At 38.1% G+C, this 16,830-nt stretch overlaps 3 protein-coding genes across 3 annotated transcripts; 1 reads left to right on the forward strand and 2 right to left on the reverse strand.

Moving 5' to 3' along the window:
• Positions 1-348: 348 nt before the first annotated feature.
• Positions 349-2,789, reverse strand: rps8a (ribosomal protein S8a). Its single transcript, XM_079819063.1, has 6 exons — positions 2,741-2,789; positions 1,713-1,819; positions 1,382-1,481; positions 1,024-1,199; positions 689-818; positions 349-507 (listed from the first exon to the last, which is right to left on the reverse strand). Exons 1-6 carry the CDS (start codon positions 2,742-2,744, stop codon positions 398-400), a joined length of 627 nt encoding a protein of 208 aa, XP_079675189.1. The 5' UTR covers positions 2,745-2,789; the 3' UTR covers positions 349-397.
• A 1,160-nt stretch (positions 2,790-3,949) lies between these two features.
• hectd3 (HECT domain containing 3) lies at positions 3,950-11,675 on the reverse strand. Its single transcript, XM_079818616.1, has 21 exons — positions 11,030-11,675; positions 10,615-10,775; positions 9,858-9,950; positions 9,045-9,180; positions 8,826-8,947; positions 8,389-8,502; positions 8,012-8,094; positions 7,746-7,911; positions 7,581-7,662; positions 7,128-7,310; positions 6,521-6,573; positions 6,316-6,380; positions 6,126-6,229; positions 5,928-6,041; positions 5,735-5,824; positions 5,432-5,638; positions 5,167-5,296; positions 4,609-4,683; positions 4,425-4,506; positions 4,275-4,346; positions 3,950-4,175 (listed from the first exon to the last, which is right to left on the reverse strand). Exons 1-21 carry the CDS (start codon positions 11,375-11,377, stop codon positions 4,091-4,093), a joined length of 2,565 nt encoding a protein of 854 aa, XP_079674742.1. The 5' UTR covers positions 11,378-11,675; the 3' UTR covers positions 3,950-4,090.
• On the forward strand, positions 11,651-16,095 carry acadm (acyl-CoA dehydrogenase medium chain). The gene is made up of 12 exons (XM_079818617.1): positions 11,651-12,302; positions 12,840-12,951; positions 13,060-13,157; positions 13,247-13,316; positions 14,036-14,136; positions 14,348-14,428; positions 14,530-14,660; positions 14,731-14,839; positions 14,942-15,082; positions 15,176-15,271; positions 15,404-15,652; positions 15,735-16,095. The coding sequence occupies exons 1-12, from the start codon at positions 12,288-12,290 to the stop codon at positions 15,804-15,806; spliced, it is 1,275 nt and encodes a 424-aa protein (XP_079674743.1). The 5' UTR covers positions 11,651-12,287; the 3' UTR covers positions 15,807-16,095.
• The last annotated feature ends 735 nt before the right edge of the window (positions 16,096-16,830 follow it).

Raw genomic sequence — 16,830 nt, forward strand, 5'->3', positions numbered from 1 at the left:
CAGTCACAATACGAAACTTGTTAGATGCATATTGCACATTTAACTGATCAATTGGGACTGAATTTTAAGAAATGTACACAAGTATTGCAAATTACTACTTTCAAACAGAATTAAAAGAGCACTTCAACACTTGTGGTTTTTCTAGGAGTTTACAACCAGTTAATGCAGTACAAGACCAGCTGCTTAACTTTCTCAATCCTCCTTTTAATAATGTGTATTGTGATGGAAGATCTGAACCATGTCAACTTCCATCAGAAATAATTATTGCCATACATCATAAGGGACCGAGTCTCCTTTTGGCAAAGACAACTAATCGTGTTGTGTGAAATGAGAACAGCTGCAACATGCTGAGTTGGGGAATTTTTCTTTAATGGTTGTATCAAAGAGAGCTGTACATTTATTTGCCTTTCTTGGCTTTAATCTTCCTCAGGTAGAACTCCAGTTCTTTGCCCTCGAGGACATAGCCATCGGCTCTGCCACACTGTCCTGGTCTGGAGGCAATGCAGGCTGGAGAGAAACACAACCATTGATTAAACACTTAAACTGAAGGGTAGTGTTGCTACAGGAAACACTTCAGTGGGTATCAGAAATGGTATAAAATTCAGCACTGTTATATCAGTAGCAGAACTGGTTAAAGTTTCATCATGATCACATCAGTAACACTTTAAGGTCTCTTAACACAACTTACCAAGAAGCTTCCCCTGCAGGAACTGCTCCTCCAACAGAGGACTGATTTTGCAGTTCTTTCTGCGCACATCAAACTTCTTTTGGACCTTTTTCGACCTCTTTTTGTTCAGGATCTCTTCTTCCTCAGGGGTCTGGATTGACAAATCAAACACAATTAGGAATATGCTGATACAGTGTGATTTTTTTATATTTAAGAGGTTTTACAAGCTACAAGTCTTCCTCAGAGTCTTAAACTGCATCACTCTAATTCAGTAGCAGAACTGGACAAAGTTATCATCAAAGAAAGACATTGCTTAACTTTAAACCTTCTGAATTAGGAAAATTGATTGGACTTACCAGCTTGGCACCCTTCTTCCTGCCGAGGGGGAGAGCGTAGTGAGACTCATACCACTGTCTGTAAGGAGTGCTGTCCACAAGGACCACGCAGTTCTTCACCAGGGTCTTGGTTCTCACCAGCTCATTGTTAGAGGCGTTGTAGACCACATCAATGATCCTGGTCTTGCGGGTACAGCCTGAAATGCCATTAACACATTAAAACCCAACAAAAGCTCAGAAAATACACTAAATATCAGGTTGACTGGGTCTTTCTCAGAGTTAAAAATGTTATCCATCACAAACATTCAGTAGCAGAACTGGACAAATTATCTTCATTGAAAGAGCTACACATGTAGAAGCAGCACCAAATATTACTCACATTCTGAGCCCCATGAGAAGTTGCCCACGTCAAGCCTCAAGGCACGGTATTTCTTGTTTCCACCACGGACTCTTATTGTGTGAATGCGGCGAGGTCCAATCTATGGAGAGCCACAAAAATGTGTTAATATAAAGTGACAAAGACCCATTAAAAGCATAATTTGAGCTCGGCCATGTGTCAGTGTAACTATGACGAATCCTAACATTGGAAGGTCAAAATATTTTGACCAAAACGGCCAAAAATGACCAACCTAAGGACGTGTTTTCATCACTCACATTGGCATAAAGAGATACTTTCTGATAGCAACACATTTAGGCTGGGTTTACGTTACCTTGGTGTTTGCGGGAGGACGCCCGAGCTCATATTTCCTTTTCTTGTGGACGGGCTTGCGTTTGCCACCGGTCTTACGGCGTTTGTGCCAGTTATCCCTTGAGATACCTAAAGAGTAAAGAGATTGAGATGCATTACAAACAAACCAATAACAGAGCATTCACTTCTATTGCACGCTTGAGTGTTCAGTTCTCCAAGGTGTTATCCGCATGAAATATCGGATTCCGCTATTGGTTTCATCATGTACACTCAAAGAGAAAAGAATAAAAGTCATTTACGCACCCTCGTGTCGTTCCACGCCTGTATGACTTTCTACACACAACACAACTCAGCCATCCTGCCTAATAACTCCTTTCGTGCTCTATGGAAGAAAGTCATACAGGCTTGTAACGACAAGTAGCATTAGACAGGTTTAATTTTTCGTTTAAATGGAAACAACGAAGGCTGGCGTCTCACAAGTCACATTAGCAATAAGCTAAGTTTGTGGATGTCTTTAGCTCCAACTTCACCAGCCTGCACAACAACACACTGGTAAAAGTTGCACCCCGTTTATGAGGAGAAATATGAAGCAAACGATACCTGGTTAACATTTACCAAATATCTAAATCTAACTCTCAGCTCGCGTTAGATGGCCATGCAGCCTCCAGCGGTTGACACACGCATCTTCTGTCGTTTAGCCTGCTAACTGGTTTCTCATTTAGGTTATATTTCTCAAACACAAAAATCCTTGATCTACGAATAAACCCACCTTGTACACGTCTCGGAGTACAACTACAATCCTAACTGCACTCTAAACGCTGTTTGAGAGCATATACCAAATGAGCGCAGCCATCTTGGGTAACTGCTCTAGCCACTTTTCCATCTTTTCTCGTTAAAATAACTGAAATAGCATTGAATCGTCTAATTTACGCCTATATTTCTTGAAATCTATCTTTGAGATATAGCACAGAATTAATTGAAACAAAAGCATTCTCGGATAGAGCAGATGATGACGGATTGTCCCAGCGATGAGACTCTGAAAACACGTACCCATTCTCAGGCGCCGGCTAGAAAGAGGGCTAGCAAATGCTCATGGGCGGGTTTCAAGCAATCACATATCGCGAGAATACCTGGAGAACTCGCGAGAGTAGCACTCTAAGTTCAGCGAGAAAACATTCGACTGCCACCACGCGTTAGTAGGTCATTACTCCGACCATTTCCTGTGTTTTAGTCAAAGAAACATACATTTATAACCACACACTACATATTTAGTTTTCGCACTAATTTGCTGAACTTACGCAGTGAATCAGGTGTGCAACATGGTGTAATGTACAGTACTTCTAGCCTACATGAAAGTTTAATTTTATTTAACACATTGTACAAACAACCTAGCAACAACAGTCTTTTCGCATTACAACTTTTTTGTAAATCCTATTCTTCTATTATGACAAAAAAGGTTTTATTGCATAATTTATGTAGAGAAAAAAAGAAACAAAAGATATTCACTCTCAAGTTGGTATATATATATATATATATATATATATATATATATATATATATATATATATATATATATATATATATATATATATATGTGTGTGTGTGTAAATAGATGTTATGAACCAGAAAGTCATCTTTGTATTTGTTCATAACAAGTCCATAAACAATGTTCTTTTGAGAAAAGTAGCCCACATGAAAGTATGTCAATTAACTACTGATATCTGGCCTTGAAGAAACAACATTCACTTTACTAAACATTGATGGCTTTAACTTTGAGCACTGGGGACTTTAAGTACATCCTGTATGTGCGGACACACACAGAGCTAATGAACAGAATAAAGTCAAAATTGTGATTTTTTTTTAAAATAAAGTTACATTAGGCATTTGAAAAAATGTAAAACTAGGAAATTCGATTCTGCACTATTTCACCAATCAAATGTGACCTCGCTCATGTTAGCATCTGTCAGATGATCTGACTTTAATTGAAGCACAAGCTGTTCTGTTGGATTATGGAGTTCTTGAAGTTCATGTAGCTTCAGTGATGCTGTCGGTAATGCAAAAGGGGATATTACAAAAACAAAACAAATTCAGTTCTATATTTCAAATTGTTATACTGGTAATATATTTTGTCATGAAAATATTTGTATTATATTGTAAAATAGAAATGAGTCATGAGTGAGTGGTCTTGAACTATTTCCTCACAATTTTAAACAGTTTAATTAATAAGCTGATATAATGAATAAGAACTGCAAACAAGGTATGGTTTATAACATATTTATTTATACTGTACAGATGTAATTGGCAATAGTGTAGACATGGTCATGTGCACGGTGCTGAAGGCTACAGTTAATTTATGCCAAAACCCTGCTGTGTAAAATTCGTAAACATGGCAAAATCAGGTCACTCCTCCCAAGGGCTCATGTCTGTGTCGATGGCCACACAGTTGTATGCAGCATAGCGAAGCTTCTCTTCACAAACTTTAGCACTGCGGATGAAACGCATTTAAAATGCAGACAAAAAAAGTTTTTATTCAGTTATTATGAAAAGAATATCATCATCCATATATTATATTACATAAACACACCTTGGGTATTTGGGTAGATAAAGGGTGCTGGAACATGTGGAAGATTGAGGAAGTGCATCTGTGGTTTCAGACCTAGAAAAAAATGAATTTATTCAATGTTTATTCAGATAACAACCTAAATGAATATGATCTCTTGTTATCACAACTTACCCTTGCTTGTCTGGGAAGATGTAAATTGGAGCAGGAAGACGACTTCTGCCAGTCACAAACCTCAAAAACCGACTACGATCCTCTGGTAAAAGTGTGAATAAATCAACAAAATTAGAAATGTAGGTACTTCCTTTTGCAATTACTAGAAACAGTTGTTTCACATACAACATTGAACATTACTAACCATTGGTGAAGTTCATCAGGGCTTCCCATAAGTACTGTACTCTGACATCTGTTTGTTCCAAATCTTCATAGCGTGCTGATAGAAAGTAAATCAAATCTATGATGTAAGTATTGTGATGTAATATAACATGAAAATTACCATTACATTAACAAACATTCAGATAAAATTCTAGCAAAACAATTTCGTTAATGTGCCACTTTCAATATAAAACTTGGTTCCTGATTGTTTCTGCCGTAAATGAATACATTGTTAGCTAACTGCGTGATTTGTATATTTCTGAAATACAATTCTTGGACATAGCCACCTCTGATAACACATCACTCTAAATTGTAATGTAGACACATGCACTTTCTGAAAAGCTGCTTTGAAATGATATGTATCATGAAATGCGCTATACAAATTAATGTGAATTGAATTGAAAGTAAAGCCAGTTGAGAGCGACTGCTGTACAGAGCTGTAATATTTTCATCCACTATTCGGTTCAGCGCCTTCGAGAATTCATGCTGAGGCAGAGAATATCAATTATTTAATGCTCATGTCAGCTGCTGTATGACTCACTGAGGCGTTTAAGGGCCTCCACTGTGATCTCTGGGTCTCCACACACTTTCTTCTCCACTTCCTGCCACGTCAGGAGATCAAGCACAGCTTGCGGCACCACTTTCACCAGTCCTGCCTGCATGGCAGCTATCTGTAGTGCAGGAACACAGCTTGGATTAAGCACAGGATTTCATGGACAGATCAAGAAATAGATGCTTAGTACGTCCTCAAAAAGGATGTTGTTCTTTCTGTTAATTCCAAATAGTCTAATAGACTTTTTCTTTACCTGTTCTCGGCTCTCTTCCAGTCTCGATTTCTGTACCAGGCGTATGAACTCCATGCGATCTTCATATCGGACCACCACTCCACTTCCTCCAGGAATCAGCTCCACCAGCCTCCCGTCACTCAGGGGTGTGGTGTACACAAGCTCCTGGCCGAACTTAAAGTCAAACGTGTCCTTGTCCATATGCTCCATAGCCTCCAACAACTTCACCTAAGGAATCACACCAAACACGTTCCATGAGTTCCACTAATTCCATGATGTTTAAGGAAGTAATCAGACTGAGGGAGAGATAAATGGGCTTCTTACCAGCACTGAATCTACTGCAGGAAAATCTTTCGTCCAGCTGACCGTTTCTCCAATCAGCTGCTTCCACACCAGCCCTGGTAAAGCCAGAACCTAAAGGATAAATATTATGAAACCCCATTTCTACCAAATGAACAAAGAAAGCCAACTTTAAATGAATAAGAAGTTCCCAATGCAATTACACAACAAAACTGACCAGGAAGTCTTTTCCGCGAAGAGCTGCGCCCATTAGTTTTCCAATCCACTCAAACTTGTGGAATTCTCTGCTTGAAGGATTTGGCACATAGAAGTCTCTGGCCTCTCCAGCTCCCTGATACAAAAACAGTTTAATCTTTATATAACGAGAGGTTCATAAAAACCTTGTCAGTTATACATGCAATAACTTGGTTGTTACCTGGTTAGAGGTTCGAGTGAAGAAGGGAAGTGGCATAGTGCACTCTGATGAGCTGGGACAAAGCTCTTCAGACATGTCAGCCAGGCTGTCTCGAAATCCACCGCCTGCAAGAAAGAAATCTCAGATGAGGATACTGTTTTATTTCAGACGTGAATTATTGTGGGTGTGAGGAAGCTCATCACAATATGACCTTGATCGATGATGCCTTCTGCAATGAATTTACATTCCCACCACTGGTCATATCGTGCTGGCCACCTGCAAGTAAGACAAAAAATTTATATTTGTGTGTATAAAGTATAATAAAGTGGTAGTTTATCATAATTAGTATGTTGTGGAGAATTTTGACTATTTAAAAACATTAAGTACAATAAAGTCCAGTAAGAGAGAGAGACTACCTGTAGTCCAGAGTTCTTTCATACTTGTCAGACGGCTTCAGACCCTCGTACACCTACATAACAATAAACAGTATTCACTTAACACTAGTATTCAAAAGACTGGGGTGTCTTTTGATTTCTGTAAGATTTTTAAAAATGTTTTTGAAAAGTCTTACCAAGGCTGCATTTATTTGATCAAAAATACAGTGCAAATAGTTATATTGAAAAATAATATTACAATTTAAAATAACTGTTTTCTATTTTAATATATTTAAAAAAGGAATATCTTCATGTGATAGCAAAGCTGAATTTTCAGCATCATTACTCCAGTCTTCAGTGTCACATGATCCTTCAGAAATCATTCTGATATACAGATTTGCTTGTCAAGACACATTTCTGATTACTGTCAATGAACAGCCATTTCATAGCCATATATTTCATGATTATTTGATGAATAGAAAGTTCAAATGCACAGCAGTCTTTACTGTCACTTTTGATCAAATCAATGTGTTTTGCTGAATGCAGCATTCATTTCTTTCCAAAAAAAAAAAGGTCTTGAACTTTTAGACGATAGTCAAACACGGAACAAATATTTAGTAAATGTATTGGCACTAGTTTTGTGGACTACCTGAGTGAAGACAGCATTTTTACACGTTGGGTCCAAAGTGGGGCTGTCACGGTGCTCCATGGCAAGGCGACGGTTGATGTAAAGGCGGGGCATGAAGTTAGGCTTACTGGACTCAGAGTCCTTCAGGCACTGGGTGATGAGGGCAGAGCGACGCTTGGACAACAGAAGGAACTGCTTTATGTACTACAGGGCAGCACAAAGTTTGAGGAAAGGAGAAAAAAAAGAGTTTGGCATGGGGTGTGCGATATAACAATATTAGACTGTGAATGATTAAAATGTCTGCCTTATGCTACACATTCAATCAGTTACAGTTTTTATGATTATCGTGGTTACTCTCATGTGGTGTTTTTTTGTCATCAGGAAAGTTTATTTTTCGCATGCAATTTAAAGCCTTGCCAGTTTAAACTTCTGATATACAAACAAGACACACTTGTCCTAGACAAGAGTACTTACTTTGATCTGATTGAATGTTCCAAGGCTGTAGTCCCATGCAGGCACCATATGTGGCAATAGACTGTCCAGGAGTGTGATGAACCTACAGACACACAAAAAACAATACAGAGAGTTGACAAACCCTCACATACAGGCCTTACCAAGTCACACATTGCTGCGTGTTACCTCTGAATGACCAGAGCACGGCGATAGAGGACATCAGGAGGTGTGCCCTCTAATCTAGGGTAGCGCACTAGGTTGGGAGACTGGAACACGTCTGCGTTGAGTCCCAAGTCACGCTCGCAGGACGATTTGATCTTAAGACCTCTGATCCGTACATCGATTCCCTCATCTACAGCATATTTATAAATGACAAGAAATAAACATTAAGAATCAAGATGAACAGTCACTAATCTCGCTTTATCTTTCAGATGACAGCACATGAATCTTACCTCTGCATTCCTCAATCCTGACCTCTATGACAGGCAAATGTGATGTCATGTCCTCCAGAACACAAACCTCTCCTATTAAGTTGCTATGAGAGAAATAAAGCCATACTGTTGCAATATTCAAAAATCTTACATATCGTTTACATATTTAGAACTTTAAAATAGTGCTATTACTATAGCTTCTACAATGATACTTGGCCCCGAAAAAAAGTGGACTTTTAAACCACGCTTAAAATGTATGAGAGTTATTGCATTAGATAACAAAATATCAAAGTGGCATTTATTGTAACAAAAAAAAATATATCCCAAGCACACTTTCAAAACTAAAATGTGCTCCAAAGAAAGTTGGTAGACTTTAAATAATAAAACAAATTACTTACTCGTCTATTGTTACATCACTGTATTTCTTGAGATTATCTCCCTCTCCACCATATACAGTCACTCTTTTGGGCATGTAGTTGTCATCTGTTGAGTCCACTGTTAATATCAGTTTGCTAAAGGAAGAGAAAATAAAATCATTTGTGTTTTTATGTTCAGAGTTTTTAATCTGACTCAAATACATTTTGTTTTCTGAATTCTGGAGAGCAAAAAAACTGATCAAATATGAGGTTTACAAACACATGATGTTTGATGTCAGATTTTTTGGAATGCGCCCCAGTCTGAAAGATCACACACCAAATATTGGCAACACTCTCTGAACAACCTGATCTGACAGCCAGTCAGTCTCAAAGGTTTGGATTTGATAACCAAATCAGATTTAAATGCATTGTGAACAAAGTCCATGATAATTAGAGTGACTAGAAAATCAGTCACTTACTTGACCACAGTGCCTCTCTTCATGTGCAGACGTATCCAGTGTTGTCCCTGCATGCCATCGCTCTCCCAGAATGTCTCCGTGTCTCCATCTGTCAGGCAGCTTGCACCACCACTGGGGTCCTCCTTAAGACATAAAAATTCACTTACTAGTCTGATATGTTCACACTCACAGCTCTCTGCCCTTCACTATTACACAAAATGATACTAAGCCCTCACATACCGAACTAGAAGACACATCAATGCTCGTCACGCATTGCTTCACACTGCCAAGATTTTCATCTTCCTTCCCAATGTGGTCGTAGAAGTAATGTACGAGGTCCTCATCACATTCAAATGTCCATGTAGGAGGGACATACCTGGAAGACAAAGATTGCCAACAGGCGCTCATTTTTTTCCTGGATCTAATCATTTATTTAAAACATTTAATTCCTACTGTACATACAATTATTTTAGTTTATAATTGTATTTTACTTGAATACACCTCTTCTTCAAAAGTATGTTTTTAATCTTCTGATATCATAATAAAGAAAAAAAAAAAAATCAAGATTTGATTATTCTGACAAAACTTCTTAACTGCTTAAAGCTGCTGTCCGTAACTATTTTATGAGTTCAAGATTTACAAAAATTATATAATGAGAATGTACAACATGAAACCATTTTCCAACCCGTATTTTTGTCTTACCCTGAATCATTATGGTACACTTATAATAAGTGTTAAATATTGGGACTATTTCAGACCGGTCTGGTAGGAACCGCTGCGGAGGAGCACAGTCCCTGCGTGACTCGCCATAGACATAAACAGAGAGAAGTAGTTCCGGCTGCAATGTTCTTCCACAAGACGCATGCAGTTGTGTTTATTAACCGCTAGAGCGCAAAAAGTTACGGAGTGCAGCTTTAATTATTAATATTAGAAAATATTAATTAAACTAACACCACATGGTGCAAACATGTAGAAAAAAAACAATAAATCATATCACATAGTTTTGTTTAATTATATAATAGAGATTTTTTGTGTGTCAGAGCATCCATTCACCTCAGCTTTCGTACGGCAGCCTCCTCCGGCTCTGCCACCTTGGGTTTGGCACCCAAGTGTAAGGAGTTTTCCACATCCACCACCTGTTCCCACCTACAAAGCCATTTAGGAAAAATGTTGGTAAATTATATCTCTTGAAATGTCAGGATACATTTATTTACTATACACAGTTTTGTGTGTTAATATATGGTTTCATATTCACAGTCAATTCAAGTACTGAGCCGTTACTAAGCTGAATATGTCAGACTTCCTAGTTAAATTTTAGTGGCGGCTTATTTTATAATAGTTTTTCTGAGGTGTTACTCTGAGAGCACAAACCATTTTATGCAACAAACTAAAAAAAACATACTACCATTCAAAAGTTTGGGGTCTGTAAGATATTTTAATGTTTTTAAAATGCTCACAGAAGTTTCTTATGCTCACCAAGGCTGCATAAAAATACAGTAAAAGCAGTAATATTGTGAAATATTATTACAAATTAAAATAGCTGTTTCCTATTTGAAAATATTTTAAAATGCCATTTATTCCTGTGATGGGAAAGCTGGATTTTCAGCATCTTTAGTGTCACATGATCCTTCAGAAATCATTTGAATATGCTGATTTGCTGCTCAAGAAAAATGTCTTATTATCTATGTTGTAAAAAGTTTATTTTAGTGGAAACCATGATTTTTTGAACAAACTTTTGAATGTCACAGTGTAAAGTTGAGTTTCACAGTGTAAGTTTATATGGATCAGGGACATTTAAAAAGCCACAGACCTGCTACAAGGCTTGTGGTCATAGCCAAACAGCTGCTGTTGGCGGCTGATAGTTTCGGGAGATTCCACCGGCACAAGTCTGTCTCCACCTTCTGTGTGTTTACACACCAGGATCCAGCCCTCCTCTATGTCCAGACCAGCACGATACTCCTCCAGCTGCTCCTGTGATGGACAGAGCACTCAAACAATCAGTGACAAACAAAACAGGCTGACTCTCATTTGAATGTCCATTGAGCTGAAGAGTGGACGATTCTGGGAGCCACGCCAACACATTACATGCAGTGACGTCCTGAACCAGGAAGTCCCGTGTATTCTGATCTCAATAATGATACAGCAAATCAATAATGATACAGCAGATTAATCAGAATAGGGTCTGACACCAGTTCCAGACAACACCTCATACACAAATGTTCTACCTTGCTTATTTTGACCCACAGGCCATGGCTGTTGCAGTACTCCTCCCCTGTTGTCCGTATACATGTCCATTTCTTGGGCTCGATGTTACACTTGCATGATTTCTTGTGTGGCGCCTGAAGCGGGCTCTCCCACACCGACACCGCGCTTTTGCCACCCGAGTTGCCAGCTGTTGACAAGGGCGCGGAAACGGAGCCCGACGACGAATCCTTACAGATTTTGTAGCAAACCTCTTTCGGCACGTAACACAAGGACTCCGGCAGAGGTTCACTTTTTCGGAAGCATTCAATACACTTGTTTAAAAAGCGTATTCTCCCCAGCAGGGTGTTGGGGTTGACGTCCGGGGACATCTCCTCCTCAAGTTGGAGAGCGCTAGCCGCGGCGCTAGCTGAGGAAGTGTCAACACTGAGCAGCTCAGCCGTCAGCAAGCATTACACTCATTTATTTACCTTTTTGTCCGCTTTTATTGAGATCCGATGTACTAAACGAACAGTATGACAAAAGACTAGATACAGTTAAGCATTTTTACTGCCGCCAAAGCTTTCTCACGGATACTGGCATCTGTCAAGACAGCTATGTGTCTTCACCGGTCCAAAGGGCGGATGATCCGCCCATGTGTGTTTACCATAGACCGTAAAAAAAGAAACTAATTCCCCCTACTGGATAGACTCTGCCTGTTACACTGCCAGCATTTATTTTTATATTTTATATAATTTATTTTATTTCTTTTCTTTTTCTTATTAACATAATATGGCGTTTTATTTTACTTATGACATTTGTAGGAAATAACCACTGAGTGAAAATAAGAACTGAAAAAGTAACGTGAATTTCTTAGTATTTGTTTGTTTATTATTATTCATTTTAATAAGCACTCGGATTATTTAAATAATTTAATTGAGGTCTCATACTTTTTAATCCCTCTATGCATTGTGTATAAATACTATTTATCAAGTATATGAATAAATTAATTGATGACTGATGAAAGTTGAAGCCAGGGTTATTTCTTTAACATAATTTTAACAAAATGATTGAGGACACGATTTTCCTCCATTTGACTTATGTAACAAATGTTGATAAATAGATCCAATATTTGTATCATCTATGGGGTTATATAATAAAAGTAGGGCAAAAGTCACTAGAGCGACGGTGCTTCATCACGTGATAAAACAGAGGTCGTTGATTGGTCGCACTTCATGGTTTCTGTGTGGTGGACATTGTAAGGGCATTGAAGGATCTGAACGCTGCCACTGAGAAATAGCGATGCTTTTTAATAAGGTACATACGCATTTCTCCTGACGTATTTGCGAAAATTAACTATTTTGCATATGCATACCGTTTTGTTTGTTTTAAATCTAAAATCTGGTGAATTTGAGAGATAGCTAGCCTATCGCTAGGCAGTTTGATTAGCTGAATTCCTATTTTTTCGCATCTAGAGATAATATAATTACGTCTGGGATCATGACGTTTTCACAAATCTGATGTTTATTGATTAATGTGGTGAAGTTTCTGTTCTTTTACTCGGAGTTTCACGTTGACTTGTGTAACCCTCACCCTGTCTATAAACAAAGTGCCTGGCAGGGTATAACCTTATCTTGCCAAACTCATACTATATTAGAATTATATTAATTGAATTGGATTGTATTTATTTAAGATAATTCATTTAAGTTATTATTGTTATAGCAATGATATTGCATATTGGTTAGTTTGTGGATTATTTAAATTGTTGACTTGTATGACATGTCACTTTGCTGTGGTAAATCTTTAAAATTGTAAGAAATGTGTAATAATCTGTATTTAATGATTGTCCAACAGGTTTTGAGGGCAGGTGTTCAGGCTGGACTCCGGTTTCAAAGTTCTGGCCCTCAAGCTAGTGCCAAAGCAGCGACTGCCACCTTGAAGGGAGCTCATGGAGGCTTCAGCTTTGGTATGTATGATCATCCTCTGATTATAGCGTTAATTCTGCTCACTGTGTTTTCAGAAATGCCTTGGCACCATTACACCATCCCAACACACTATTCCTCAAATTTAACAGAATTAACTGACCAGCAGAAAGAGTTCCAGGAGTTGGCAAGAAAGTTTGCACGAGAGGAGATTGTCCCAGCTGCCCCATCGTATGACAGAAGTGGTGAAGTAAGTTATTTATATCTACCTGTCCACCATATTACAATATTATTTTTGATTGGCAAAAATTGTAATAATTGGTGATTTCCTCCTGCCAGTATCCATTTCCTCTCATTAAGAGAGCATGGGAGCTGGGTCTAATGAATGGACATATTCCAGAGGACTGTGGTAGGTACTTTAAGGTTCTAGCCTTATTGAGTGACCTTTATGTCATTCCAAATCCAAACAATAATTTTTCCAACAAGCATAAAATGAGATGTTTTAATAATCTACTGATTGCCCATTTCCATGCAGTTATACTATAAAAGCCCCATAAAAGTAGATAAGTATGAAGCCATACAAAATATTTGTGTAAAGAACATCCTGACATTTAAGATGAAATTAGATGAAATGCAGCACAAAACTCATATGGATCCCTTTTATGATACTTTTATGGCAGGGGTTTTCAAAGTGGGGTCTGTGCAATTTTAAAATAAGTAAATTATTGAACAAATAAATAAATATAACAGTACAGTACTATGAGTAGATAAAATGTAGTAATGTAACTTAATATTAACAAAATATTTTAAATATATGTAATATAGTCTTAGAGTCGAGAAACTCTATAGATGCCTTTTAAATCTTAGGATGGGTGTCCTTTGCTTGACGATGATCATATTTGGTGGTAAGTGGCATCTAAAAGATTGGAGACCCAAGTTTCTATGGTACTTTTTTAATGTAATTTTAGAGCTTGGCAGCCTCAAGCCTGTATAAGTACGCAGGATATTCTTTAAAAAAAATTAAAAAGTTTTGCTCCATGGAGGAAATTAAGTCATAAGAGCTTGGATCAACATGAGGACAATTATTTCTTTAATTCTGACCATGTTGGATTTTGCGATATGTTCCAGGTGGAATGGGTCTGGGCATATTTGATGCCTGTCTCATCACAGAGGAGCTGGCCTTTGGCTGCACTGGTGTACAGACGGCCATTGAGGCAAACTCTCTGGGAGTAAGTGGCGTTTTATGACCTTATTTTTGAGTGTGATTAATTTAATAATCATATTAAATGGTCTTTTGTGCATAGGACTCACAGGACTCATAAATTTGTTATTTTGAACAGATGGTTTTTGGTCAATAATTTGTTGGGTGTTTTTTTGTATTTTCCTGGGAAATTAACAGCTACTATAAAATGGCAGTAAAAATGTGTTTTTTCCTTGTAGCAAATGCCAGTTATTATTGCTGGTAATGATGCCCAGAAGAAGAAATATTTGGGCAGAATGACGGAAGAACCACTAATGTGTGTAAGTGGGCCATCATTTTTCTAATCATCAATATTTATGATTTATTTCCCCTAGCAATAGTAAGTACACAGACACACGCTTTTGCATGACCATGTTGACAGGCGTACTGTGTGACCGAGCCGGGAGCAGGCTCTGATGTGGCTGCGATAACAACCCGAGCTGTGAAGAAAGGAGACGAGTATGTGGTCAACGGTCAGAAAATGTGGATCACCAATGGAGGAAAAGCGAACTGGTAAGTGAATTGCTTCAGATACATAACAGTTTTTTGGGGTGATTATAAACCTCTTTGTTTGCATTTAAAGGTACTTCCTGCTGGCCCGCACAGATTCCGATCCCAAATGTCCTGCTAGTAAGGCTTTCACAGGCTTTATTGTTGAAGCTGACACCCCAGGACTCCAGCCTGGCAGAAAGGTAAGAGCTGCTGACAACCGCAGTCTCATGCGCTCAGACGATATTAATACCACTATGAGATTCTGCACTATTTGCTTAGGTCTACATTCTCCTGTTTAACAGGAATTGAACATGGGCCAGAGATGCTCAGACACCAGGGGCATCACGTTTGAGGATGTAAGAATCCCGAAGGAGAATGTTTTGATTGGAGAAGGAGCCGGCTTCAAGATTGCCATGGGTGCATTTGACAAGACCAGACCACCAGTAAGTGTCATTTTGCAGTTATTACTGCTAACAAATTGCAGTTGTCTAATTCATAATGTCATGACATGTCAACCATATCTTGATGCTTTTCAGGTGGCTGCCGGTGCAGTGGGACTTGCACAGAGAGCACTGGAAGAGGCCACAAAGTACGCTTTGGAAAGAAAGACTTTTGGCAAGTTTATTGCAGAGGTAGGTGTCTGTTTCAAAAGACATGTTTGACGACCTAAATTGATACTATGAAGTTAATACAATAAATTCGAAAATTAACTTTATTCTACAGTATGAGTAATGAATACGCTGCTTCTGTTTTCTGACCCTCAGCACCAGGCAGTGTCATTCCTTCTGGCTGAAATGGCCATGAAAGTGGAGCTTGCCAGGATGGCCTATCAGAGAGCAGCTTGGGAAGTGGATGAGGGCCGCAGGAACACCTACTATGCTTCGATTGCTAAAGCCTTTGCTGGAGACATTGCAAACCAGTGTGCCACTGATGCCGTCCAGATCTTTGGTGGGAATGGTTTCAATAGTGAATATCCTGTGGAGAAGCTGATGAGAGACGCTAAGATTTACCAGGTACGGATTGTAGACCTTTACTGATTTGTTCATTTTTAAAGATGGTCAAGTTTGATTAATGGCTTATTGTGTGAATCCACAGATTTATGAAGGGACTGCTCAAATCCAAAGGCTCATCATCTCAAGAGAACATCTCGGGAGATTCAAACAGTGAACCTGTAAAACCAGGACTTCCATGCCAAGAGCTCATCGTTTGTTTTAGCGTCTTTTGTACACGATGATGTATTTGATCAATAGATCTCAGGATTGTATCTAACAGATTGTAAATTGCCAGTTGCCTTATGTCATATCAGCATGCCTTGCCATATTTGTGTTTGTGGTGTTGAACAACTAAGTTGATCAAATGTTAAGCTGAACAAAATAACCTGGTTATTTCATGGTCTTTCTCTTCTTTTTTTTAACTGATTATGTCCTCAAAATAAAAAATCTGCTTTGAAAAATTATTTCTTTCCCAAATTATTGTGGCCAGTAGTAGAAGAGTATCTTTGATATTTTAATTTAAAAAAGTAACATCTAGCTGTGTGCTACATTTCTCGTGCAACCGTGTGACTTTATGATTTGCCTTGTGAAAAATTTCATAACAGTTGTGATACTCAAGAAGTAATGTTGGGTAAACAAGTAAAAATGTGATTCTAATCACTTCCTTTTTACAAAAAACTGTAATAATTGTAATCACGATTTTTAAATTGTATGTCTACAATTTTGCTAAAAGCCTTGCAACCTCCTTAGAAAATTAATAAACTATAAAAATGCCTCATAAATCTAGTTTAGCATGACAATATATATGTGACCCTGTACCACAAAACCAGTGACATTGATATTACATATGAAAGCTGAACAAATAAGCTTTCCATTGATGTATGGTTTGTTAGGATAAAACAATATTTGGTCGAGATACAACTATTGAAAATCTGGAATCTGAGGGTGCAAAAAATTTTTTTTAAATATTGAGAAAATCGCCTTTAAAGTTGTCCAAATGAAGTCCTAAGACATGCACATTACTAATGATAATGCATTTGTATATATTTACGGTAGGACATTTACAAAATATATTCATGGAACATGATCTTTACTTAATATCCTAATGATTTTTTAATGTAATGTATTGTTGGCTAGTGCCACAATTATACCCGTGGGATTTATGACTGGTTTTGTCGTCCAGGGTCACATATAGTTCA

This window comes from Gobio gobio, assembly GCF_949357685.1.
Source record: "Gobio gobio genome assembly, chromosome: 6".
Classification (NCBI taxonomy): domain Eukaryota; kingdom Metazoa; phylum Chordata; class Actinopteri; order Cypriniformes; family Gobionidae; genus Gobio; species Gobio gobio.